Raw genomic sequence first — 26,296 nt, 5'->3', positions numbered from 1 at the left:
GTAAAGGTGTAAGCTGGTGGAACCATGCCAGAGATCTTGTGGACAGTATCGGGGAAATATATTTGTATATAGAGCAATCCAGCACTGGGTCCCTTACTGCATGACCTTGAGCAAACGACTCAGCCTTCTTTCTCAAGTTCCTCACCTATAAAATGTACCTAATAACCCACTTACAGAGTTGTGAGGCTCAGCTTAGCTCGTGCCTCTCAGGCCCCTAGAGCAGGGCTACCTAGCCCGTAAGAAGCGCTATTGGTGTTTATGTTGGTATCCCTATTACACACTCTGCTCTTCAACTCTGGTACAGGGAGTGGGATTAGGGATGAAGGGGAAGTTTTAAAGAGAACAAGAGTGGATCTTTGCTAAGTTAAGTCACAGTAAACTAAGAAGTATCTTCTTGTAAACCTGAAACCAAATAAATAAGCCATGTATATTCACCACAGACAAACTGGCAAGTTGAGAAAAACATGAAGAAAAGCCACCTGTAAAAGAACCCCCATTTATTGTTGAGTATTAAGAACAGTATTTCACCCACCTCAGTGCCTATTTAAAACAGTGACAAGGGGCACCTGGGTGGCTCAGTCCATTAAGTGCCTGACTTTGGCTCAGGTCATGATCTCACGGTTTGTGGGTTCAAACCCCCCATTGGGCTCTGTGCTGACAGCTCAGAGCCTGGAGCCTGCTTCAGATTCTGTGTCTCCCTCTCTCTCTGCCCCTACCCCCGCTCATACTGTATCAAAATGATTTAGAAAATGAATAAACGTTAAAAAATAATATAACAGTGACAAAATTGAAAATAAAACTGTGATTTCTGAATACCACCCTAGATTGGTTAAATCAGTCTGAGGCTGGTGCCTGGTACAGGTTAAAAGCTGAATTTGATGTGGACTGATTTGCCCATGGCCCAAGCTCAGCAAGAAGTAACAATTGCTGAATCTGTTCTGTTACTGCCTAATTGTGAGAGTCCGGTTTTTCATCCAGTTTAGGTTCAGAAACTATTAGCATCTATGTTAAGCTGTTACAACAGAAAGATAAGCAAGCTGCTGTTTTTATTGCCAGAAACTGCTCTGAGATTTTAGTATAAAACAGGACCTTGTGCCATTAGTTGTGGAAGAAACACCTGGAGATTCACTGTGAATCCATGGATGCACTGTGCCAACCATTCATTTGAGTAGCAGCCATGTTTCGTGACCTCTTGCAACCTTAATTGCACTTTAAATCGTAACCTCACAAACAGGGGGGTTGGAATTTCTATTAAGAGGTAAATGGCTATACTTTTGAGTGTGGTCACATCTCACTGGATTTTTGGGATAGACAACCTAAGAAAAAGTCCAGAGCGTGGCCTGGTGCAGGTTGGAGACCTTTGACCCTACCCTAACTTGCTACCATAACAGCTAATGAAGTTTTAGGTCTCTCTTCAAATGAAGGTAATTTACTGCACTTGGGTAGCAGAAATGTAGTAATTCCTTAGTTTTGCTAAAGTAAAACTGATACCCCTCCTTAAAGAAATGCTCATTTCTAGTTTCATGTTTTTCCTTCTTTAAGAAGAGGCTTATATTGTGTTTTCACATTGGTTAAAGTAATCTGTGGATGCCCTTTGTGCTTTGAGCTGACTGGGGGCAGGAGGGCCTTCTGCATTAAAGGGACTTTCATAGGGTCCCTTCCTGTTCTGATGGGGACTTGAGGCTCTCTGTTATAGTTCAAACTCATTTATCTGCTCCCTCTATCAGAACTCACGGAAAAGGGAAAAGGACAGTTAAGGGAACATATCACATATTGAGAGTATTTCATAACACAGTGAGTTGTGTGTTTTGAAGCAGTAAAGGGGACTTTTCAAGTAACACTAACCCACAGTATTTAGAAACCACTGATGTATACATGTTGCCAGAGGAGGTAATGAGCTTTCCAGCCTCATTTAAATCTTGGGAGTGGGATATCTCCAACAATATCTAACCCAAATCCTCTCTCTTCCCTTATACTTCTGTTTTTACAGTTTAACCTGTCACATTAGTGGGGTTTTTTTTTTTTTCATTTCGTTTCAGTGTATGTGTCTCACTCTTTGATTTCTACTTAATCATTTGTAGTATAATTGTCTCCCTTCATATTTATTTAGATCAGTGGTTCTCAACCTTGGCTGCAATTTAGAACCATCCAGAGAACTTTTAAAAATCCCGAAGCCCAGGCTCCACACTAGACCAATTAGAATATAATAATTGGGGAGGGGCGGGGAGAGTATGATCCAAGCATTAATAATTTTTTTCAAGCTCCCAGATGACATGAATGTGTAGCCAGGGTTGAAAGCCAATATTTAGGTTGTTGGTGTCTAAACCTGCCAGAAACTTTAGAACAGTTGCTTTCAAACTTCAGAGGGCACCAGAGCCCCTGGAGGGCTTGTTAAGACAGATATCTGGGTCCCCCACCACCACCAAGTTTCCGCATCAGCAGGTGTAGGGTAAGTCTTAACAATGTACATTTCTAACAAGGTCCCACGTGGTGCTGATGCAAAGTGTAGTCCGCACATTAGGAACCACTGGAACTTAGAAACTGGGTTAGAAGGGAGCACCAGAGGGCCCATCCTAAACTGAGTGTGACGGGGTGTCATCCAGAGCGTGACCACAGGTGATGGGAGAGTGCCAAGGGGCCTGTCGCCCTCAGTGTATAGAAGCTTGGGATTTTGCCCGGGAGGCAGAACTCGTGACCGGACAGCAGCCACTGCGGAAGCATGAGGTGAGGCTGAGGCAGGCTTCACCATCGTCCGATCTCCGGAAGGTCACCATCCTCCCTGGACTCAGGGCTGATTTCTGCAAGAGTAGATCAGTAACTGTTCCAAGCTCACAACAGTGTGTTTACTCTCAGGAATTATTTCAGAACATCCGTGATCCCCCTTTCCCCTCTAACAACAAAAGTATTCTGAAGCAACAGGGGAAAAATACTGTTCTGTATTTGAATGCCTTGGGCAGGGGCATTCGCTCCAGACCACTGTAGTCCCCATCACTCCTCATAGCCTTTTGACGGATTTTCTTCTCTCATTTTCGTTATGGACCTAGGTGTTGTAATGTGATCCCTGGAACTGAGGCTCCCACTTTATGACCAAGAGGAAGCTGGCCAGAAAGCAAAGCTGTCCTCAAAGAAAAGGGAAGATGGAAAGAACCTAGGTCCTTAATGATTTCCTTGTGCTGCTGAATTAATCCAAGCCCACAAGAGCCTCACTTTTAGACTCATGCAGAATGATAATCCTTTTTTTTTTTTAAAGAGGAAAAAAAAGGATGAGAAAGGAAAAGGAAATAAAGGAAAAAAGGGAGAGAAGAGAGAAGGGATAGAGGAGAAAAAATGAAGGGAAAAGAGGCAGGCTGCCTTTAAGACTTGTATGTGTGCCAAGGAAAGATGTAGCTGCAAAAAATACTTTACTAGAGAAATCTCAAGATTTCTGCTTGTGTGCCTGCTCTGTGAATTTTTAAAAGTGCAACCAGTGATATTAATGATCTCAAAACAAAGGAGAGAAATGCCTATTGCTTGGGGGTGGGGGGTTGTTTGTTTTCGTTTTTACTAAAGAAGGGGGAAATGCCATCTCCACAGGCCGTGGTGATATAATCCCCCACACAGGGGACGGGTGCTCTGGCCGGGCCACCTCCCGTGGCTGCAGGGCCCGAGCTGCCTCCACCCCAGCACCTGGTCAGCCTGGTCAGCCGCAGTTCTGTAAAGGGAACATTCTGTTCCTTTATGTGGGTAAAGCAGCCGAGCCCCTGCTGGTCCCTGAGTCCGCGGGAGGCCCACAGAACTCCCGCCGCCTCCTCATGGGCTTGATTTGTGTCCACAGGAAGCCCCTGCTCCCTCCAGGCCCAGTGCTCCCTCTGTTACCACCACCAGCTTCTTCAGAGATGCCGAATTCTCATAAACTGTTAAAGCCAGATTGTTTCCCTCATTGCTTTTGTTTTGATGTGTCTTAAAATAATTAGGCTTTCATTCTCAAATATTTCCATTCCCCCCTGCTGGCTAACGAGGCATCTCTCACACTCCACACCAGGGCGAGGCGTGCTACTATGGTATCCAGTAAACAGTCGCTAAACAAAGCCAAAAGTCTTGCTCGCATCAAGTTCTCTCTCGTACTTGTTGTTCTTCCATCTGCCCGGAGCGATGTAATTGCTTTCAAAAAATGTAACCCGCCGCACCTCTGTGCAGAGCTTAAGAAAAGCAGCTTCTTGAACCTTTACCACGGACTTTTCTTGCGACGCCTTAATTGTCCACCTGTTGGTTAGCAAGTCGGTCTAGGAAGAAGTCTCTTTTATTCTTGCAAAGTATGTACTTGGGAATGTCCAGTAGAAACTAGTCTGTGCTAACCTCCTGCTCTCTGCCAGCTTCTGGGGCCTGGAGGCAGCCTCTGACCACCCCTCCCCCACCCCAGTCAGGGTGGGAGCATGAGAGCCGAGAAGCAACCAGGAACCAGGAGTGACCAAGTGCCTGGTGAGCCGTCACCTGCATGAGACCAGCACTGCGTCAGCCCTCAGGCAGAGGGCGTATCACTGGGAAAACACACTTTGCTGTCTGGAGGCAACGACCTCCCCATCACCCTGTCCCTGCACTGGGAACACAAGCCCACCCCAGGCCAAGATGACGAAGCAGCTATTTTCCTGGCCGCCCATTCTCTAGTCCTGCCCTGTGTCTCCTCACTATGTCCCTGCAGATGCCATTCTGAGTTCCCAGTGTATTTCACTAAAATTTAGCAATTTGATTCATCATATAATCATTGATGCCTTGGTTATAATCTTATATGCAGTAGCTCTATTCCTCATAACAACCCTATAAAGGTAGGGATAATTCTTCCTTAAAAAAAAAAAACAAAAACACCCCCGAAAAGTTAGAGGTTAACGAATATTGTGGAGCTGGGATTCAAACTCTGATTAGTGTGGTTCTCAAACCTAGTGGGCCCTGGCTTTCAGAGCTGTAACTTACAATTTTGGTGCCCAGAGCTAGCGGCACAAACAGGTAATGTTGTGATTAATTATGTGGTGACTCAAGGGAAGAAGAACCCAGAAGCTTCCTGTTTTAATTATTCTTGCTAATAACAGTTTCTAAAGAAATTCGCACGGTGTCAACACGCAGATGTAATTTTTTTTCTTCCCCGTGGCTGTGCAGGGCCCGAGCCTCCCTGTGGGCCTTGCACTATTGGTCCCTGGCGTTTTGCAACCTCACTACAAATGCAAAACAGAGAAGTCAGCACAAAGAATCCACAAAGAATCCTGAACGGCTGCAATGCCACGTGTGCATGCCAGACCAGGGAAGTTCTGCTTCAGAGGAGAGCACTGCACGGTGACCGAGAAGTCAGGGGAGGTTGGATGGGAGGGACGAGATTTACCTGTGGGTAGGATTTAGGGCAGAGGAGAACTGGAAGCAAGACCTGGTCTACGACCATACCACCCTGAAAGTGCCCCATCTCGTCTGAAAGCAAAGCCTGGAAGAAGGCAGCCGAGGCCAGGGAAGAGTTCCCTGCTGAGAAGTGGCAGGACAGACACACCGTGGGACACACGGCTTCGAGCTGAGCTGCTGAGTGAGGACTTGAACTGCAAGGATGAGGAGTTGGAGAACGGGGCCGGGAGAACAGGCAGGAAGCAGCCACGCTCCAAGAGGGACAAGGAGGGTCTGTCCCCAAGTGGGAGCATTGGAAAAAAGACCGAGAAGCATTTTGAAGAAAGGGTGTCCCTCCGTCTCGTGAACCCAGGATCTCTGCGCTCTGCTGAGCAGTACAACCCACAACGATGCTTCACTGAGCTGTCAGACCTGAGAGACAACGTGACGTCCTTTCCAGGGAAAAAGTGGGACCTCCCCTTCCAGTCCCCTCCGCGTTCAAATGCCCATTTCAATTGTCCCCTTCTGTCGACTGTACTTAGCTTCCTAAGCCTTTAAGGTCAGCACGAAACAGTTCCTCATTCCTAAGGTTATTGTGAGGTTGAATGAGATAATGCATGGAAAATGCAAAGCACGGGGCCTGGCACTGGAGAGCAGTCAGCAGATGGGAGCCACCAGAATGACAGTTCTGCTCCCTCGGTCAGCTGAAACTAATGCCTCCCGAGTGATGAGCACGCTTTTCGAGGACTTGCCTGCTGTGGAAAGTGGCTGCTTTGCTCTCTCTCTGGGAAATGTTAGACCCTGGCAGACGGCTGAAGGTGCAATCAAGCAAGTTGAAAGTACGATCCCTTTCCAGGGCTTCCCATGAGATAAGCTGGACAGAGGCAACTTTCTCACGCGGGGTCAGAACTTGGTGAGTTCTGACAGCGAACGTGACTTCATAGCCCCTCATGTTAGACTATTGCTGCACATACAGACTTTGTTTCCCCCTCCTTGTGTTTATACTCCGATGTCCTGGAGCCAGGCTATAACAGATGCCTGGATGGGAATCCAGGATGCTTTGGCGCCCCAGCTAGAGAGGTTAAGTCCTGAGAATACTAGAAGGACCCTTCACGTAAGATTTGACTCAATGCCCCGTGCAGAGGAGAAACTAACATTTATCCGTCTCTGTATGCCCAGATAGGACGCTGTGCATTTGACAAATGTTATGCAATCCTCACATCCGTCCTGTGAGGTAGGACTTGTTCTCCGCATTGTTATAAATGAGGCAATTAAGTCTTGGTTGAAGGGTCTTGCCCAAACTCCCTCATCTAGCCAGTGTTGCAACCAAAATCCTGCCTTTAGTGCATCCGTCTGAAGCCTCTTCTTACCTGCGCAGGCTCCTTCTCCCAGGTTGGCGCTCAGGCCTCACGGTAAGCCTGGCAATGCTGTTACTATGACTCAAGTTCAGCAATTTTTTTTTTTGTTCCAGGAGGCTTAAGAGGTTTGTGGTTTCACAATGGTGATTTGCTACAATAATCACCTGTAACTGTATGATTAAGAATAAATGGGGGCGCCTGGGTGGTGCAGTCGGTTAAGCGTCCGACTTCAGCCAGGTCACGATCTCGCGGTCCGTGGGTTCCAGCCCCGCGTCGGGCTCTGGGCTGATGGCTCAGAGCCTGGAGCCTGTTTCTGATTCTGTGTCTCCCTCTCTCTCTGCCCCTCCCTCGTTCATGCTCTGTCTCTCTCTCTGTCCCAAAAATAAATAAAAAACGTTGAAAAAAATAAAAAAAAAAAAGAATAAATGTAAGGGGCACCTGGGTGGCTCAGTCGGTTGGGTGTCCGACTTCGGCTCATGTCATGATCCCGCGGTCAGTGAGTTCGAGCCCCGCATCGGGCTCTGTGCTGACAGCTCAGAGCCTGCTTTGGATTCTGTCTCCCTCGCTCTCCACCCCTCCCCAGCTCACGCTCTGTTCTGTCTCTCAAAAATGAATAAACGTTAAAAAAAAAATTTTTTTTAAATAAATGTAAACCCCACAAGCTCTGATCAGCCCTGAATAGCATCTTCTTTCATGACAAGTAAATGACAGGCTGAATGAAAACAAAAGCCATAGGACAGAATATGGAAAAGGGATGGTAAAAGGAATGTCTTGCTCATCATTCGAGAAAGTAGATTGGCGTGAGACTCCATTCAAACAGAAGCGGGAGATCAAACAACAGAACATGTCAGCGTGCTTTATTATGCTTTTTACGGTTAGATTCCAAAGAAGATATATTTGCACTTCTTACCTTTTCGAATGCCTTTGCTTATAAAGTCAGTCAATATATTGAGTTTCCCTGTGGCCGAGACACCATACATTTAATACATGATGGAGCAGGGGCAGTGTCCCTGCTGCAGAAAATGTGGCAATCTAAGGAAGGAGAAGTGGAGAGGAAGGGGTTACCCAAGATAAAATCTGTACAAAGTAACTTACCAGCGAGTGAGAACGCGACAGGGACAGCCGCGGGCGTGGTGTTGTCCGGGTATGTGCTCCACGGCTGTCTCTTCCTGATCAAGCCGAGCCTCACGGGACATCTGCATCCCGGGGCAGGTCTGGGTCTAGATCCGGCCCTTGGCTTTCAGGTCTCAGAAACCTCATGTAATCGGTCCACACAGGACTCCCCAGGCCCCGAGAGGTGAAATCCTGCCAACCAAACTGACAGTAGACTGATAGGAAAATCAGAATGCCAGTTTAACTAACTTACAATGAAGGACGTACCTTTCCGGTTTTTCCCTAGGGCACCCCTTTCGGCTGCGTACCCGAAAAACGGAATTAGCATTCTCAAAATTGCTTTTTATTTCTAGTTCAGCGTGTAAGGGCGCTTGGAAGTCACTTCATCCTAACAATAGGTAAAAGGAACCCGGAAAAGCAACAACTCATTTAGGATCCATAGAAGGAGGACATTGGACAAACCACTGCCTTCAAGACTGGAGAGACAGGTGAACCCAGGGCGTATATCAGAGAAGAATCCCCTCATGCTTCCAGCATGGGGAGAGGAAAAGGAACCGTTCTGAAATGTGACCGAGCACTCTTCTTAAGGCTTGCTCTCAGGGAAAACTAGTTAATCTGAGCTTAACCTGCTGGGTTGTTATCAGAGCCTGCCTGACCTGGGGGAAGGACGATATCCAACTCCAACCGATTCTAGCCTTCCTGTCCCCCCTGAGGGGAAAGGGAAACAAATTAAAAACATGCGCGAAGTTCACTGTCCCGAGGCATAGGCTCACCCAAAGGCTGAGACCTAATCATAGGACTATAGGATACCCCCTTCTCTGCCCCTCACCACCACATTACTGAAGGACTATTCAGAGAAATCTCTCTTACCCAGTAACTTGGTGTTCAGCCATCAGGGAAAAAATTGCAAGACACACAGAAGTCAGTGGACACAATTTGAGGAGACCGAGCAAGCATCAGAAGCAGATATGGCAGGGGTGTTGGAATTATCAGATGGGGAATTTAAAACAACTATGATTAATATACTGAGGGATCCAACGGATGAAGTAGACAGCAGGCAAGAACAGATGGGCAATGTAAGCAGAGAGATGGAAATCCTAAGAAAGAACCAAAAAGAAATGCTAGAAACGAAAAACATTGTGACAGACATTAAGCATGCTTTTGATGGGCTTACCAGGATCCTGGACATAGCTGGGGAGAGAATCTCGGAGCTTGGGGCTATCTCAGTAAAACCCTCCGAAACTGAAGGGCAAAGAGAACAAAGACTAAAAACAACAACAACAACAAACCCAGACCAGAACATCCAGGGCTTGTGGGACAACAACAAAAAGTGTAACGTACTTATAACGGGAGTACCAGAGGAGAAAAAAGAAAAAACAGAAGAAATATTTGAAACAATAATGATTGAGGATTTCACCTAAATTAATGCTAGACACTAACCTGCAGATCCAGAAAGCTTGGAGGACATCAAGCAAGACAGATGCAAAAAGAAAAAACAGAAACAACAAAAATCAACACTTAAACTTACTTTTGAATTACTGGAAAAGAAAAAGACACAAAGATACACCTTACTTATAGAGGATCAAAGCTAAGAATTATACCTGGCTTCTCCACAGAAACCATGCAAACAAGAAAAGTGTTGAGAGATAAAAAAAAAAAACAAAACAAAGACAAAACAAAACAAAAAAAAACCACCAACCAAGAATTCTGTATCCTGAGAAATTATTGTTCAAAAGTGAACGAGAAATAAAGGTGTTGCCAGACAAACAAAAACTGAGGGAATTTGTTGCCAGTACACCTGCCTTGCAAGAAAAGTTAAAAGCAGTTCCTTATTAATTTTTTTCAATGTTTTATTTATTTTTGAGAGAGAGAGAGAGAGAGACAGCGTGAGCAGGGGAGGGACAGAGAGAGAGGGAGACACAGAATCTGAAGCAGGCTCCAGGCTCAGAGCTGTCAGAACAGAGCCTGATGCAAGGTCCAAACCTACAAGTTGCAAGATCATGACCTGAGCAGAAGTCGAACAGTTAACGGACTGAGCCACCCAGACGCCCCTAAGGGCAGTTCTTTCGAGAAAAGAAAAATAGGTCGGAAATTCATCTACATAAAGAAAGGAAGACCATTGAAGAATAAGTGAAGGTAAAATTAAAACTTTTATTTTTCTTATCCTTAACCTAGCAGATAACAGTTTGTTCAAAATAATAATAGCAACAATGTATTAAGATTATGTTATGCTCATGTATGTATTTGGTATATATATATATACACACACATGTGTATGCTTACATGTAAGTCAAACGAGTCACAGCAGTGATACAGGGACAAGAAGGAAGAATTAGGATCATTTTGTTCCTGTAAGATACTCACTACCTGTGAAGTTGTATAGTGTTATTTGAAAGTAAACTTGTGTTTGTTGTAAAGGTATATTGCAAACGCTAGGGAAACCACTAAAAAAAGTGGAAGAAAAGAAGTATTATTGATATGCTAAGAAAGGAGAGAAAATGAAATTATATAAAATGTGAAAAAGAGTGGAAGACAAAAATAGGATCAAAGAACAAGGGCAACATACTAGAAAACTGTAACAAGTGTGGCTGACATTAATCCAACCTGTATCGATAATTATTTTGAATGTCAGTGGCCTAGATGCACCAATGAGCTACAAGAGATCATCAGAATAGATTCTTTTTTATTATTATTATTATTTTTATTAAAAAAAATTTTTTTAATGTTTATTTTTGAGACAGAGAGAGACAGAGCATGAACGGGGGGAGGGCCAGAGAGAACGCGAGACACAGAATCCAAAGCAGGCTCCAAGATCTGGGCTGTCAGCACAGAGCCCGATGCGGGGCTTGAAATCACGGAGTGTGAGATCATGACCTGAGCCGAAGTCGGACGCTCAACCGACTGAGCCACCCAGGAGCCCCCATCAGAATAGATTCTTACAGGCAACTATATGTTGCCTGCAAGAAACCTACTTTAAGTGTAATGACACATAATAGATTAAAAATAAATGGATGGAGAAAAATATGCCATGCTGATCCTAATCAAAACAAAGCGGGAAGAGTGACATTAATTTCAGACAGAGCAGACTTCAAAGCAAAGGAAGTTATCAAAGATAAAGAAACGCATTCTATAATGATAAAGGGGTCAGTTTCCAAGAAGACAGAACAATCCTTAGCATGACGCACCAAACAGGAAAGAGCAGCAAACTACACAAAAATTGCTTGTTAAGCAGGAATCAGGGAAAAGGTGTTGAAGGGTGTGTGGCCCGGATTGGAGTCGAGTCGGAATGCCTTCTCGATATCCCCTTGACATCCCTGGATAAGCACTAACCACGTTCTTCCTCTTCAGCGCTCTTGTTCTAGGCTCCATACAGGAAGTTTCACACCCACTCATTTAATCCTCTTCAAGTAATATGGCTTATTACAATTTACTTGGTCATTACATAAACCTTCCAATAAACTTCGGGTTTAATCTTAATGTTGCAAACCGTGAAACCGTCAGCAATGCATCTGCAAAACTTCCTCTAGGGCGGGCTGCGGGCTGCGTCTGCCGATGGTAAATATCAAGCATGTTGTGAAGATTCTATTAGTTTCTCCCTTCAACACCTGACACCTTCTGACCATGTCCCCAAATTCTGGAGGTGCTTCTGTTGCTCCACACAGACAACAAATGTGTTATGGATTCTAAAAGTGCTAGAAGATTCTGGAGGGAAAGAGGAACTGAATTCATATTGGCCTGAAACAGAGGTCTGGCATCCCATGGTTTTTCTTTCAGTTCAAGTGTTCAAGTGTTCAGATAGTTCATCCCCTAGAGTTCATGGTAACAGAGCACCTCCTGGCTTACCTGAATACTGTCTTAGAGAACCATAGACTGACTTCACAGACATTTACTGACTGACTCTCACAGTTCTAAAGGCTGGGAAGTCCAAGATCAAGGTGCTAGCAAATTCTGTTCCTGGTGAGAGATCTCTTCCTGCCTCACAAACAGCTGTATTTTTTTTTAAGTTTTATTGTATTCATTTATTTTGAGAGAGAAAGCATGAGCAGGGGAGGGGCAGAGAGAGAGAGGAGAGAGTAAGAATCCCAAGCAGGCTCTGCACTACCAGCACAGAGCCCGATGTAGGGCTTGAACTCATGAACTGTGAGATCATAACCTGAGCTGAAGTAAGAGGCTTAACTGACTGGGCCACCCAGGTGCCCCAAGACAGCTATATTCTTGCTATATGCCCACCAGAGTGGAAAGAGAGAAAGCTCTGGTCTCTCTTCCTCCTCTTCTTAAAAAGGCACTAATCCCAGGGGCGCCTGAGTGGCTCAGCAGTTGAGCGTCCGACTTCGGCTCAGGTCGTGATCTCGCGGTCTGTGAGTTCGAGCCCCGCATCAGGCTCTGTGCTGACAGCTTGGAGCCTACTTCCCATTCTATGTCTCCCTCTCTCTGCCCCTCCCCCACTCATGCGCGCGCGCGCGCGCGCGCGCGCGCGCGCGCTCTCTCTCTCTCTCGGTCAAAAATAAATAAACATTAAAAAAAAAAAGCACTAATCCCATTAAGGGAGCCCCACCCTCATGACCTCATCTAAACTGAATTCCCTCCCAAAGGTGGTTCCTCCAACCACCATCACATTGGGACATTGGGAGTCAGGGTTACACAATACGAATTTGGGAAGGACACAAACATATAATCCATAGCAAATACCCACTGGATCCCTTCGTACCAGACATTTCCTATTAACTGGAGAAATGGCAAAGAGTTTTCGGTACACACACAACTACTGGGATAGAGCCCAAGTGAATAGTGGGACGGAAGAGTCTGTTTTCTAAGCAGCTTATTAAATGAGCTTCAAGTGAAAGGTAAAGGAAATTAATGCGCCTAGATTCTGGAACACGATTTTGCTGAGGATTGTCCAGGGTCTTTTAAGGCCATAATTAGAGACCAGACCAGACCTTTCCATTCCTCATCTGCTCTTGTGGACTCCAAAGCGTTGCCTTGCTCCAAAAAGGAAAATGAAAAACACAAATTCTCAAGTGGTTTGATAGTAAGGCAGCCCAGCAAATTTTACTTTCCATTAAAAGTCACCAGCTGTCATGTGCTTCGCTTTAAATGGAAATAACTTGCTCTCAAAGAACATTTTTCAGTTGATGTCACTTGTGAGTTTTATTTTCTCCTAATGAAAAATGTATTCGCATTAGTGTGGCTCTGGTGACAGGAAAGCCCTGGCCGGAGGCCCGACTGGGTGATCTGCCTCCGCCCGAGGAAAGCTAAGTGTTCTGCCAGCTCAGAGGACCCACACTGCCCTTAGGAGGGGGCCCGGAGGCACCAGGGGCGAGGGTGGTGGTAATGGCCTGTCTCCTTGCAGTGAGGGTCTCACGGTGCTCCTTCCCTTAAAAAAAGAAAAGGAAAACTTCCATTAAAAAAATGCTTTTAAGTGTGGAGGGGGTTTGGAGAGAGGAGTGAATATTTTGAGGTGACTGATGGATGGCCTTGGGAAGGCAGCCCTTCTGGTACATGTTTGCTTGGAGCCCGTGGCAGCCTAAACCCTCCAAAGCTCCTCGCAAAAGCAGCAGCTCGGCCCCCAAGATTCACGGGTGCCCGGACCCTCGGCCAGCGGCAGCGGGAATCGTCTCCCCGTGATTCTCAAGAACAGAACAAAACACAAAGCATCTCTAGACGGAAGCTCTCGGAGGCCTGAACCCTGTCACGTGCGGTCACAACCGTGGCACCCCACGGAGGAGCTTGGTCACTCGGGAGCTGCTTGCAGTGGGTCCTGTGACCGGCACCGGGGCAGGAGGGGGACCCCCAGGACCCCCAGCTTTCCCTGCCGGGCTGTCCCTGACAGGGAAGACAGAGCAGGGTCCCCACCTACTAGAATCGACTAGAGGGGACCAGTTAACCTAGTGGAGGCAGGAACCCGAGGAAGGGAGACCCCAACCACTGCAGCACTGAGCATCCCCCAGACTGCGGGCTGCAGACACCCCTCAACTGTGTCCTCCGGGGGGGTTGTGGGTGCTCTTGCCTCCCGGGCCGCCGACGTGAGCACACGTCCTTGCACACCCGTGCCCACGTGAGCATCACACACCCCCTCCGGGGAGCTCCCTGTGCGAACGGCAGCCTCCAGACCCGGGGCTGCTGTGAGGGCCGTCCCCGCTGAGACAAAGCGTCCCCAAGCCCCCGTCCCCGGGCTCGCAGTGAGGGCTCCGAAGTGCCCAAGACTTTCTGAGCGGTGTTCTCCTCCGGAGCCTGGAGCGCTGGGCTGCCCCCAGGGAAGCTTCCCCTGGCGTGGGTCTGAGCAGCCGGGGCCAGCTCCAGGAACACTAAATTCTGGCTGTGCCTCCAGCCGAGGCCTGGTTACTTTAGATCCCCTCTCCTCCCCCCTCGTCTTTTCAGGCAGGAGCCGGCCAAGGTATTCGTCATATTTCCGAGCTCTACCCTGCTGCTTGATTTATGCACAGACAGGGCCGGAGCGCAGATTCCAGACGAGGGCGAGGGTAAGCTCTGGGGGGGAGGGGTTCAAAGGTGCGGAGGTCCCCGACAGGGCCCCCGGTTCTGAGGTTGGCTGTTCAGCTCAGTGAGGGCTGAGAATCACACAGGCTCCACAGATGTCAGGCAGGACGGAGATGAGCGCGCTCTCTGTCTCTCTCTGTCTCTCTGTCTCTCTGTCCCTTTCTCCTATTGTGAGAGATGGCCACAGAAGGAGAGACGCTCCACAAGCCCCCTCAGTGGGCTTCATCAACAAGGGCTTAGGAAGAGCTTCCAGCCTTCTCCTTCAGGACATTGGACGTGGTCTCTTTGGCCAAGGAGAAAACGAGGAACAGATGAAGTCCGTGCAGATGAAGAGGCCAAAACGAAATGTTAATCACCTCAGGATACACACTGAGGCCTCCAGAGCCTCTCCTGGCTCTCCTCAGGGGATCTGTGATGGGGCTGGTTCCCCCACCCCGGGGCGGGGGGGGGAGGTTGGCTGCCCTGTCGGGAAAGGCATCTGAGGGTCCCACTCGCGAGAAGATACGTAATTGCCGTTCAGCACCTTGAAAGTGCCTGTCGTGGTGACTTTAAGCGGCTGAAATATTGACTGCGGTTCTTGCTTACGCGAATACTTCTACAGCGCTCTCATAAAAGCTCAAAATGCTGTCATCCAAGATGAATAAAAATGCCTCTTTTTATTGCGCTGCATATGAAAACATGAGATCATTGGAATATATTTAGAGTGAGGTTTGGCAGCCTATACATGTTTACAATTCTTGGACCCGATGCTCTCGTGTGAATCGGAGGCTCTCTTTTCCCTCTTTACCTTCTTTCTCCAAGACGGCGGATGCCCGCTCCCGGAGTTTATAATCCCTTTCTTGCTAGGACCCGAAGTTAACCTTGCTCTGTGGCTCACAACATCCCCAGCACCTGCCACCAGCTGTAGAGCCCGAGGGTGGAGACGTGAAGGTATTAATTCCATCACTGAAGGGACTCCACCACCATCCATGACCCAGGGGGAAGCCTCCAGGTTTTGAGCGGAGGGTCTGAAAATACCGTCTTTTCCTCAGTTCTTTGAATCCTGATTTGGTCTGATTCCTCTGGGTAGAAGCCTGAAATGCCCTGTGGTCGCTGGGCTTGGTGCTACATACATCTCTGAGTTCTTTGTGGAGCCTTCAAGCACCAGCATGGAATCAGCAGGAGGCTGCCTTTGCTGCCCCGTCTGGTACTAGTTTGTCTCTTGGGTTCTGGTTCTTGACACTGACTGCACATCCGGACCATCCGGGAAGCTTTAAAAAGCACCGCTGCCTGGTCCCCAGCCCCTCAGGGATTCTGAGTGTACTGATCTGGGATACAGCTAGGCACCAAGAGTTTTAAAAACAGTATCATACCCTACTCCTAATTATGTTTTTTGAAATTAGGGATCGCAGGAAAAAGATTTGGGAGAACGTTCACCAGTAGGTTAATTGACTCGCTCTGAGTGCAGAATTAAGAGGAATCCATTCACTTGGATGCTCTTCTGCGTCCTGCTTTTTTGTGTGTTTGTGTTTTGTTTTGGGGGGCAACGAAACAAATTGCAATGAAACAAATTATTGGTACAAGGGAGGGAAAAGCTATTTGCCGCCTAAAAGGAGAGAAACTCAGGATGCATAGAAAAAGAACTCCTCTTTTTCCCCCACGCTGATTTCCTCCTGCATCCCCATTTCTGAAAATGGCACCGGACCCTCACTGGCTGCCCTTAGCCGGTGGTCATCCAGACCCCCCGGCTTCCCTGACCCCATTCATCCAGTTGCTTACCAAGTCTCCACATTCAGCAGGAGCCCCCTTCTCCAAGGAGCCACTTTATAGGTTCCTCGATCCCCAATCTCTTTCACGCTCCTGTTGGCCTGTGTCTCTGTCTAGCGCTGGTAAATCCGTCTGTCTGTCTGTCTGTGCCCCCCACTGCTGTCTGACTGATGAGGAACTCTCACTTGGTCCCCCAAGCACCACTCACCTTGCCTGACAGCACTTCCCAAGCTCTCGACAAAGGAGTTAGGGAATGAATGGATACTGAGTTTATACAGCACTTTATGATTTTTCAGAGTACTCTTATATGGGTCGGGGTTGGATCTTGTGCCCCAGAATTGTCTCCAGAAGCATCACCTGCATCATCTGCATTCTAATGTATGCCCTGGGCAAGGTGGGGGGGGGGATGTATCCCTTGTCTGTTGCGGGTGGTGAAAGCGGGGTGCAGAGGAATCAGGAGGGGCCCTGCTGCCCAAAGTCGCACAGCTGGTGTGCAGGAGACCCAGGAGCCGGGGTCTCTGCTTGCGTTCTGCCCCCTCGCCTCATTTCTTCCCCATGCTGGCTCGGTGGCCCGGATCCAGAGTCCACGCTGGGCGGCTGCCACGAGGAGATGGAGATCATCAGCCATTTAAAATCCTGCCTTCCTCCTCATTTCCCAGTCATGCTCTCAGAAAGGGAGGGAGGGACAGCCAGGAGATATGAAATGAAAACCACAGCCCTGTTGGGTTCAAGATGAGCTTAGTCAAGGGCACGCGGTCTTCCGCAAGCAACATTTTCTAGAGAGAAAGCAGGGTCTGTGTGTGGATATGGCCTGTCGGGAGGAAATACGAATTCACTGGGTAAGGGCTGCTAGGGGATCCTTTCCAGAAAGTCATCAGTGGGGGACCGTGCAGGGTCGCCTGTCTTCTGACTCCCTGGCCTGCAGACCACATCCTAAGCCTGTACCCAAGGCAGTGACCAAAATTGAGGCTCATGGTTCTGCCACCCTGGCCAGATTTGGGAGAAGTTTCTCTGAGGTGGGATGACATCAAGGGAGCCTTGTCTCTGGCACATCATCCTCGTCTGATTCTTGTATTCAGTGTGACCCAGAGAGGGCTCCTGGGCCCCCCTTCCCAGGGTCACGGAGGTGGATGTTGAGGGGCAGGTACTGCCTCCCACGCTGCTCCCTTCTCAGATGCTCCCACAAGCTATGGTGTGGAGCCCTGGGACACTGTCCCTACAAGGAGCAGAAGGTCACATTACTGAGCTCAACTCTTAAAAAGCACCTACAAAGTGCCGGATATTATGCTGAAGAGCCAGCCAGATGGAGATAAATTAGACATGGTTCCTTCATCAGAAAAAAGCACGTACGTGTAGACAACCACCGTGCCTGGAGAATGGTGACGAGGGGTGCGGGTAAGATGCCACGGACGTTTGGGAAAGATGATTTCCAGATGGAGTTCAGCAAAGACTTCTTGGAGGAAGTGGCATTATTTAAGCTAAACCTTGAAGTGAGGGCGAAATTTGGATAAGAGGGATTGTTGGTTGGGGACCGAGGGAGGTGGAGCAGCAAAGGTAGGTGAAAGCTTTGGGGCGCCCGGGTGGCTCAGTCGGTTGAGCGTCTGACTTCAGCTCAGGTCGTGATCTCGCCATTTGTGGGTTCGAGCCCCGTGTCAGGCTCCACGCTGACAGTGCAGAGCCTGCTTGGGATGCTCTCTGTCTCCCTCTCTCTCTGCCCCGCCCCCACTCGTGCACGTGCGCGCACGCACACCCTCTCAGAATAATAAATGGAAACTTAAATAACATCAAGGTACGCGAGAGCTCTTCAAGTTGCAATGTCTACTGTTAGCTTGAATCACAGGAAGTTGCTAGTTTTACCTATAACAACATCAATTTCAGATGATTCAACATAGAACTCAGCAGGTAAGTGGCCGTGGGGAAACCGGTTGTAGAGGGAGGTCAAGGCAGAAGTTCAGGGTCAGTAGCTGGTACACTTTACACTGAATTTAACCTCTTGGTAATGAATCGATAGAAATGTTCCAGGGATGGCATTTTCCTCCCTCCTCAAAAGGAGACGGATATTGTAAGCGTTGTCAGTTGTCCAAAGACCAGTCCAAGTTGGACTCGAACTTTAGAATCAGCCTGAATTTGCCAGTCCCGGGAAGGCAGTATTGCCCACCACCACCCCCCCCCCCCGGCCCGAGTCTGAAAGACGGGAGTTCAGATCGTGGCTCTACTCACCATCCAGGCCTCCAGCTGCATAGCTGTCTGAGCCTCACTTCTGTCACCTGGAAAATGGTGATCATAGAACTTCCCTTCCTCACAAGACCGTGGCGACATTACATGAGATGGCGCCTGTACATAGCTTAGCACAATCTCTGGCCCACAGGAGGTGCCCAGCACCTGTTTGCAGGGTTATAACCCGTGTCAGGAGCCACAACAAGCGCGAGGGACACACGAGGTCCACAAGTCATAAAGGGAGTTCCGTCCTTCTGCCTTGGGGCTGTGGCTTGTTCAGGTGGCTGCGACAGGACTGTGACCTATTTTTTTTTTAAGTTTATTTATTTTGAAAGAGAGAGAGAGAGAGAGAGAGCACAAGTGGGGGAAGGGCAGAGAGGAGAGACAGAATCCCAGGCAGACTCCGAGCCATCAGTGCAGAGCCCGACGCGGGGCTTGAACTCACAAACTGTGACTTCATGACCTGAGCTGAGATGGAGAGTCAGACACTTGAGGGTGCCACCGAGGCACCCCCGGACTGTGACCTATCTTAGCACCTGCTCTAATGACCCATAGAAGAGAGAAGGAAGACACAAGTTGACAAATGATGCTTGAGTTGCTCAGGCCAGAAGGACAAGAATAACCAAGGGCTCCCCCAGATCCTGTAAAACCACTGAGTTGCTTTCAGCCCTCAGAGCAAACCTGCTGAGGGATTTCATATTCCCAGCACTCTCCTGGCAGCCACACCTGCCCCAGAGATGGGTTCTTTTGAGCAGAAGTTTCTGGAAGTTACCAGGTCACACACACACACACACACACACACACACACACCCCAGGCCCTGAGGCAATGGTGTTATCAAGGAGGGCAGGCCTACATGGGCATGAGAGATTCAGGAAAAACAGGCTCGTGGCTTTCCAGGAAAAGACATCTTGGCCACTCTGAGGAAAATCCACGTTCAGAGAGGTAAGGCAGCTCACGTGCGCGTCCCAACCCCCAGGCCCAGGTTGGGGGACAGCACCTGGCCTGCCTCCTGGCTGTCCCCAGTGGGGCATGACCTGCCTGCCGGTCTTGACTCTCAGCTTTCTACTTTATTCTAAGCCGTCTCCTGCTGGGGTGGAGAGACGAAGCCCTACCCCCACCAGGAAGACTGGTTCGTGTATCTTCCCAAAAATGCCAATAAGATTTCTAGACGACATTTAGGATTCTGAAGCAAACAGTGTTTATAATGGGGCATTGCCTTGAGAGAGTAGGAAACAGCATCAGGGAAGATTCTCTGCCGGCCCCTCCCCGTCTCCGCCTGCCCTTCCCCTCAGGGCTGCTGTCCTCCGGGACCCACGGGACCCACGTCTCCCTGACCAGAGGGGAGGCAGAGCCATCCAGGGGGCCACCCAGTCAAAAGCCTCAAGAGGAGCTCTTCTCTCTGCAGCCCTGAAAAATTCCCCTGCAGTTTAAGTTTTTCATCCAAGTCACCATTTCCAATCCTGCTGACAAGTCTGCGGGGTCGGAAAGTGGCTCTGGCTGGGAGCGACTCAGTCAGCGGGCAGCCAAGGCCTGGGCCCGGGTGCTGACACCTTGGAGCCGACCCAGAGGCCTGGAGCCCAGTGCGCTGCAGGATGGGTGGGACCGAAGGCCACTGCTGCCACCTGGAGAAGCCCCAGGCCTCAGCAGTCATCAGGAGGCCTCCTCTTTCATCCTCTGTCATTGAAAGCTGACCCTGCGCTCGCTGTCCCTCAGCACACCGCATCCGGGAAGCACTGGAGAATTTCCCTCTAAATTCAAAGATGGCAGCATCTTTCCCCTTCCGGTCCTACGGTCCTACCGTGACTGTCCTTAAAGACTAAGTCTAGGGGCGCCTGGGTGGCGCAGTCGGTTAAGCGTCCGACTTCAGCCAGGTCACGATCTCGCGGTCCGTGAGTTCGAGCCCCGCGTCGGGCTCTGGGCTGACAGCTCAGAGCCTGGAGCCTGTTTCGGATTCTGTGTCTCCCTCTCTCTGACCCTCCCCCGTTCATGCTCTGTCTCTCCCTGTCTCAAAAATAAATAAACGTTAAAAAAAAAAAAAAAAAAAAAAGACTAAGTCTATCCCAGGGGTGCCTGGGTGGCTCAGTCGGTTAGGCGGCCGACTTTGGCTCAGGTCATGACCTTGTGGTCCGTGAGTTCGAGCCCCGCGTCGGGCTCTGTGCTGACAGCTCAGAACCTGGAGCCTGTTTCAGATTCTGTGTCTCCCTCTCTCTGACCCTCCACCGTTCATGCTCTGTTTCTGTCTCAAAAATAAACATAAAAAAAAAAAAAACTTACAAAAAAAAAAAATAAGACTAAGCCTATCCTGGGAGATCACGCTGTAGAAGTTCAGAGAGGTTCTGGCCCCACGCCAGGCTCTCCTGACGCAGAAATGAAGAGTCCACAGGCCCATCTCAAGGGCCTCGAGCTGGAGGGACAGGACGGGAGGGAGGACCCCACAGGGTCAAGACACTTTCCTTGGGAATTCACACATCCAGCCCTGGAGTGGAGCCTTTCCCCAGGAGGTGACTTAAAAAATGGAGTGCAGTCAGGGAAAGAGGGACAGCATTTGCACAAGGCCGGGAGCCAGGAGTTTCGTGTCCTCTGGCATTTCTGGTGTGTGAAAAACAAGATGTGACAGGAGCTGAGCCTCGAGAGAGGGGCGAGGAGCCGGATCACAAATGGCCTCCCTGCCATGGTGTGCTGGTCACCGTTTAACTGGCAGCCGTGAGCAGAGTTGGGGAGGTTGCTGACCCGTAACGTTGGCACACCAACTTGCGTGGTGCAAATGCCTCAGGGCAGATTTCTCCCTGCCAGTAATTCAATAACCAACTCACAGAAAATCTTGAAAATGGAACAATCGGCTTGTTGGCTGATGAGGGCCAGTTCCACATAGAAATCCTCTTGGCCTTCCTTATGTCCCTGGGGAGAGGGGCCCGCACTAGTTACTCGACCACAGGCTGCCACCACAGGCTATTGGTCTCCTCCCTCTCCCTGCCCACAGCTGGTCCTTCTCCATGCCTCCGGGACACAGGTGTGGAGCTCAGTCACCTCTCCTGGAGTTCCACGCAAAACACCCCCACACCCACACAGTGCAGCCTCGTGGAAACGGGGCACATCACAGCAATGCTCGTCCCGTCAAACAAAATACTAAGCTGCCCATTCTTAAATTTTTCTTGGCCACCATCCTGAGTTTTATTCTCCACCGTATTTCTTTGTCCCCCTCTCTCCAACCTTGGCCTACTCTCTCTGCCCTTAACCCTCCTCCCTAAGTCATCCTATCTGCAACCAGGAGTAACTTGGCCCCTCTTCACCACCACCCCCCCATCCCCACTCAGGCCCACACTGCCTGGTGAGTAGTATTCAGACCACTGAGGGTTAGTTCAAGTCCGAAGGACCTCTGGGCACGGAGAGGGATGCTGACTATTGACACAGGCTTTAATGCCATTAAAAAAACTTAGTTGAAGTATTGTTAACATACAATATTAAATTCATTTCAGGTATACAACGTAGTGATTCAACAATTTTATATGTTATGGAATGTTCACCACGATTGGTGTATGAAGGTATCATTGACTATATTCCCTAGGTTGCACTTCTTATCCCCATGACTTATTTTACAACTGGAAATTTGTACCCCTTTATCCCCCCCATCACCCATTTCCCCCCTCCCCCACCCCCTTCCCTCTTGGCAAACACCAGTTTGTTTTCTATATTTATGAGTGTGTTTCTCTCTCTTTTTTGTTGTTGCTGTGTGTTTGCCATATTTTTAGATTCCACATATAAGTGAAATCACACGTTATTTGTCTTTGTCTGGCTTATTTCACTTAACATAATACACTCCAGGTCCATCCATGTTGTTGTGAATGGCAAGATTTGGTTCTTTTTTATGGCTGAGTAATATTCCACATCTTCTGGATCCATTCATCTATGGATGGACCCTCGGGCCGCTTCCATATCTTGGCTGTTGTAAATAATGGGGCAATGAACATAGGGGTGCATATATCTTTCCAGTTAGTGTTTTTATTTTCTTTGGGTAAATACCCAAAAGTGCAATTACCGGATTGTACGGTGCTCCTGTTTTGGGTTTTGTGAGGACCCTCCATACCATTTTTCAGAGTGGCTGCACCAATTTACATTCCTACCAACAGTGCACAGGTTCCATTTTCTCCACATCCTCACCAAGACTTGTTGCTTCTTGTGTTTTTTACGCTAGCCATTCTAACTGGCATGTGTTCTTGGTTTTCATTTCCGAATCAAATTCACTGTAAACAACGAGTTCCCTCTACACACCTATTAGAATGGCCCAAACCCCAAACAATGGCAGCAACGAATGCTGGTGAGGTTGAGGATAACAGGAGCTCTCATTCATCGCTGTGGGGGGCAGGGGGGATGCAAAATGGAATCCGCGCTTTGGAGGACAGTTGGCAGTTTGTTACAAAATTGAACATACTCTCTTACGATCCAGCAAGGTACTCCTTGGTAATTACCCAAAGGAGTTGAAAACTTCCATCCGCACAAAAACTTATACACAGATATTTATAGCAGCTTTATTCATAATTTTCAAAACCTGGAAGCAAACAAAATATCCTTTTGTAGGTGAATGAATGAACCAACTGTGGCCCATCTAGACCATGAAATATTATTCAGCCTGCAAGGGGGTGGGGAAGGAAGAGCTATCGAGCCATGAAGACGTGGAGGAAACTTTAACACATGTTACTAAATGAAAGAAGCCAAACTATAAAGGCTACTTACTGTACAATTCTAAGTAGCTGACAGTCGGGAAAAGGCAAAACTACCGGGACGGTAGGCAGATGAGTGGTTGGGGCGCCCGGGTGGCTCAGTCAGTTGAGCGTCTGACTCGATTTCAGCTCAGGTCATGATCTCACAATTCATGAGTTCAAGCCCCGCTGTCAGTGCAGAGTCTGCTTGGGTTTCTCTCTCTCCCTCTCTGTCTTTTTCCTGCCCCTCCCGCACTCTCTCTCTCTCACAATAAATAAATAAAATTAAAACAAAATAAAATACAACAAAAGATCAGTGGTTGCCAGGGACTAGTGGGGAGGGAAGGATGAATAGACCAAGCCCAGAGGATGGTTAGGGCAGTGAAACTATTCTGTAGGACATTACAATGGTGCATACATGTTATTATACATTTGTCAAGACCCAAAGACTGCCAAGACCACCCAGAGTGAACCCTAATGTCGACCCTGAACTTTGGTTGATAACGATGTGTCAGTATGGGTCCACTGACTGTAACAAAAGTACCACTCTGCGGGAAGCTGAGAGCATTCGGAGACCGTGTGTCATCACGGGGAGGGGAGTATATGGGGACTCTCTACTTTCTGCTCAGTTTCACTGTAAACCAAAAGCTGTTCTAAGAAATAAAGTCTTTTTTTTTTAAGACTTCATGAATTTAGCACATTGGATTTTCACATTTAACGTTGATCGCCAAGTTAAAGAAACACCTCCAAACATTTAATTAAATTCACAAATTCAATGCAGCAGATCCTTCTAAAAGCTCTAAGTGCATTAACTATACAAAACATCGCAATTCCAAAACCGCTTCATGCCTTTATATCAAAACCTGTTAAAAAAGTGCTAATGATGTGGATTTCACTTTCTGTCTCATCCTAAACTCCACACCTTCCCGGGGTGCCAATTTTGACACCTTCCTAGGATTTCAGTGATTTTTACCAAATACTATTTTTACTTTCCTAGGGATTTTAACAACCTTACCAGACCAAAAGAAAAAGGGAAAGAACCGCCTCAAACCGCTGGAGTTTGTGAAAGTCTGGGTGGTTGAAGAATTGATTCTGGGTCAGGATGTAAGCCTGGGTTCCAAAGTCTGATGAGAAGAATCCAAATATGGACAGTCTCCTTTTTATAATTAAACTTTGTTACTTCAGTAAGACTTTTCAAGCCCACACCTTTAGGGAAGGTTTTCAGTTTTGCAGCATTGTATTTTCCCCCCAGAAATGAGATGAATTGGCATCTTGCTTGGCCAGGGTTGCCTCATGATATATTGCCCTGGTCTGTTAGCGTTATTAAAAACGTGCGGCTCCTTGCTGGCGGTGTATTATCACCTATAGGGCCATCTCGAACTTCCATCCCCTGAGGAAGAAGGCACCAACTCTCTGCAGATACTGCTCCTCCCAGGCCCACTGCAAACACAGGGGGACCCTCCCTAATGAGTCATCCCTAGTGACCTCAGGATTGAGAAGCCCTGTCCTGGGAAGGTGCCTGCTTTCTCAAAAAAAAAAAAAAAAAAAAAAAAAAAAAAAAAAATTTAGCTGACTTTAGCTGACTCAGAGTTCCCTGTATTTATTCTTTCTTGCTTTCACAGAGAGAAACAAGCACATCTCTCTCTTTTATAAACAGATTTATAATTAGTAGAAGAAACAAAAGACCTGTTTACATGAAATGCCCCACTTACTGAAGTCAATACAAATTAACATAGCCCGTTCTATTCACCCTTTTTTTTTTTTTACCTCCAGCCACTTGTCTGTATACTTTTAAGGTTTTTTTGTTTGTTTTGTTTTTGGAGTATTGTAGCAAACCCGCGTTCCTTCTCTGGCTCAACCTCTTCTAATTAATGCCCAAATGGTCAGGGCTTGATTCAGGAACCCCTTTGGCTCCTTTGTCCTTGCAGCGCTGCCCTTGACATTCTTGAAAGCATTCTTGCTTTCTGGCAACAACAAGATGTTCCAGACCCCATCCTGATTTTTTTCCTGCGTCTTAAAGACAAGGAATCAGCTGTCTCTATGGAATCCTCATTCCTGGTAGTGGAGAATGATATTAGAGACCACAGTCTGGGAGGCTGGGGTGCACGTGAGCATGGGGGTGAGCGACGGGGGCAAGGGCGCCGCCTTGGTGGTAACAGAAACTGGAAAATCTTTCTTTCTTTCTTTTTTGTAATGTTTACTCGTTTTTGAGAGACAGAGATAGAGCGTGAGTGGGGGAGGGGGAGAGAGAGGGAGACACAGAATCTGAAGCAGGCTCCAGGCTCGGAGCTGCCAGCACAGAACCCGACGCGGGGCTCGAACCCATGAGTGAGGGAGGTTATGACCTGAGCTGCAGCTGGACGCTCACCCGACTAAGCCACCCAGGTGCCCCTGAAAAATATTTCTTTTAAAGATAAGGTGTTCATAGCACTCTTCTCCAACTTAATAGATGTGCCTTATAGCTTCCTTTACTTTTTTTTTTTTCAACGTTTATTTATTTATTTTTGGGACAGAGAGAGACAGAGCATGAACGGGGGAGCGGAAGAGAGAGAGGGAGACACAGAATCGGAAACAGGCTCCAGGCTCCGAGCCATCAGCCCAGAGCCCGACGCGGGGCTCGAACTCACGGACCGCGAGATCGTGACCTGGCTGAAGTCGGATGCTTAACCGACTGCGCCACCCAGGCGCCCCTCTTTACTTTTTTTTACAGCCTGAACCTTCAGTGACCACTCAGTCTTTCTCTGTGCTGACCTGAACAGTAAGTCACAAATTCAGCCATTCTCACCTATTCTCCCCACTCCTCCCTGCAGGGGAAGGAAGCCGACAGAGAGCAATCTCCCCACTCACAGACACTGGATCACCACCTCCCCCTTAGAAGGACACTACCCTGCAACGACTGGTTTTCAACTGTTTTCTCCACGGTACACTCCAAGGGAGTGGGGGCAGGGTGCTCAAACAACTTCGTATTTCGGATGGATTCCCCTGGAATCAAGGGTCAAGGGTCAAGGATGGCTTTGAGAACGGACAGGACAGAGGTAAGGTGATTGTCGAGGAGTCCGTTGTGACAGCTCAGAATGAGACCCTCAAACCAAGGGAGCGGCAGAAATGGGGAGGAAGATGGGGAGCTGGAAATGACCTCGTGTCTGGATAGAATAGACAAGGGTGCATCCCACGTGCCTGTTCTAGTCTCTGGGAGGATGGCGGAACCAGCCGCTGAATGAGCGAGAGACAGAGAGAACAAAGTGGACGTAGAGGTCTCTCAGGGGTCAGGGGAGAGTTTGGCTTTGACCTATAGAGTTCATGGTGTTTCCATTCAGATGGAAACATCC

General features: G+C 48.2%; 1 protein-coding gene across 1 annotated transcript in view; it reads left to right on the top strand.

Annotated features, from left to right (window-relative positions):
- RALGPS2 (Ral GEF with PH domain and SH3 binding motif 2) overlaps positions 1-26,072 on the top strand; it is a 200,701-nt gene extending 174,629 nt beyond the window's left edge. Inside the window, exon 19 of the mRNA XM_047076945.1 lies at positions 25,778-26,072. Coding sequence (XP_046932901.1) covers positions 25,778-26,011 — 234 coding nt within the window. The 3' untranslated portion in view covers positions 26,012-26,072. The remainder of the gene's footprint in view (positions 1-25,777) is intronic.
- The last annotated feature ends 224 nt before the right edge of the window (positions 26,073-26,296 follow it).

Source organism: Lynx rufus, unplaced genomic scaffold (assembly GCF_022079265.1).
Source record: "Lynx rufus isolate CCGP_SWC_20201006 ecotype Redwood Valley unplaced genomic scaffold, mLynRuf1.p SCAF_15, whole genome shotgun sequence".
In the NCBI taxonomy this organism is placed as follows: domain Eukaryota; kingdom Metazoa; phylum Chordata; class Mammalia; order Carnivora; family Felidae; genus Lynx; species Lynx rufus.
This window is presented reverse-complemented; position numbering and strand designations above follow the sequence as displayed.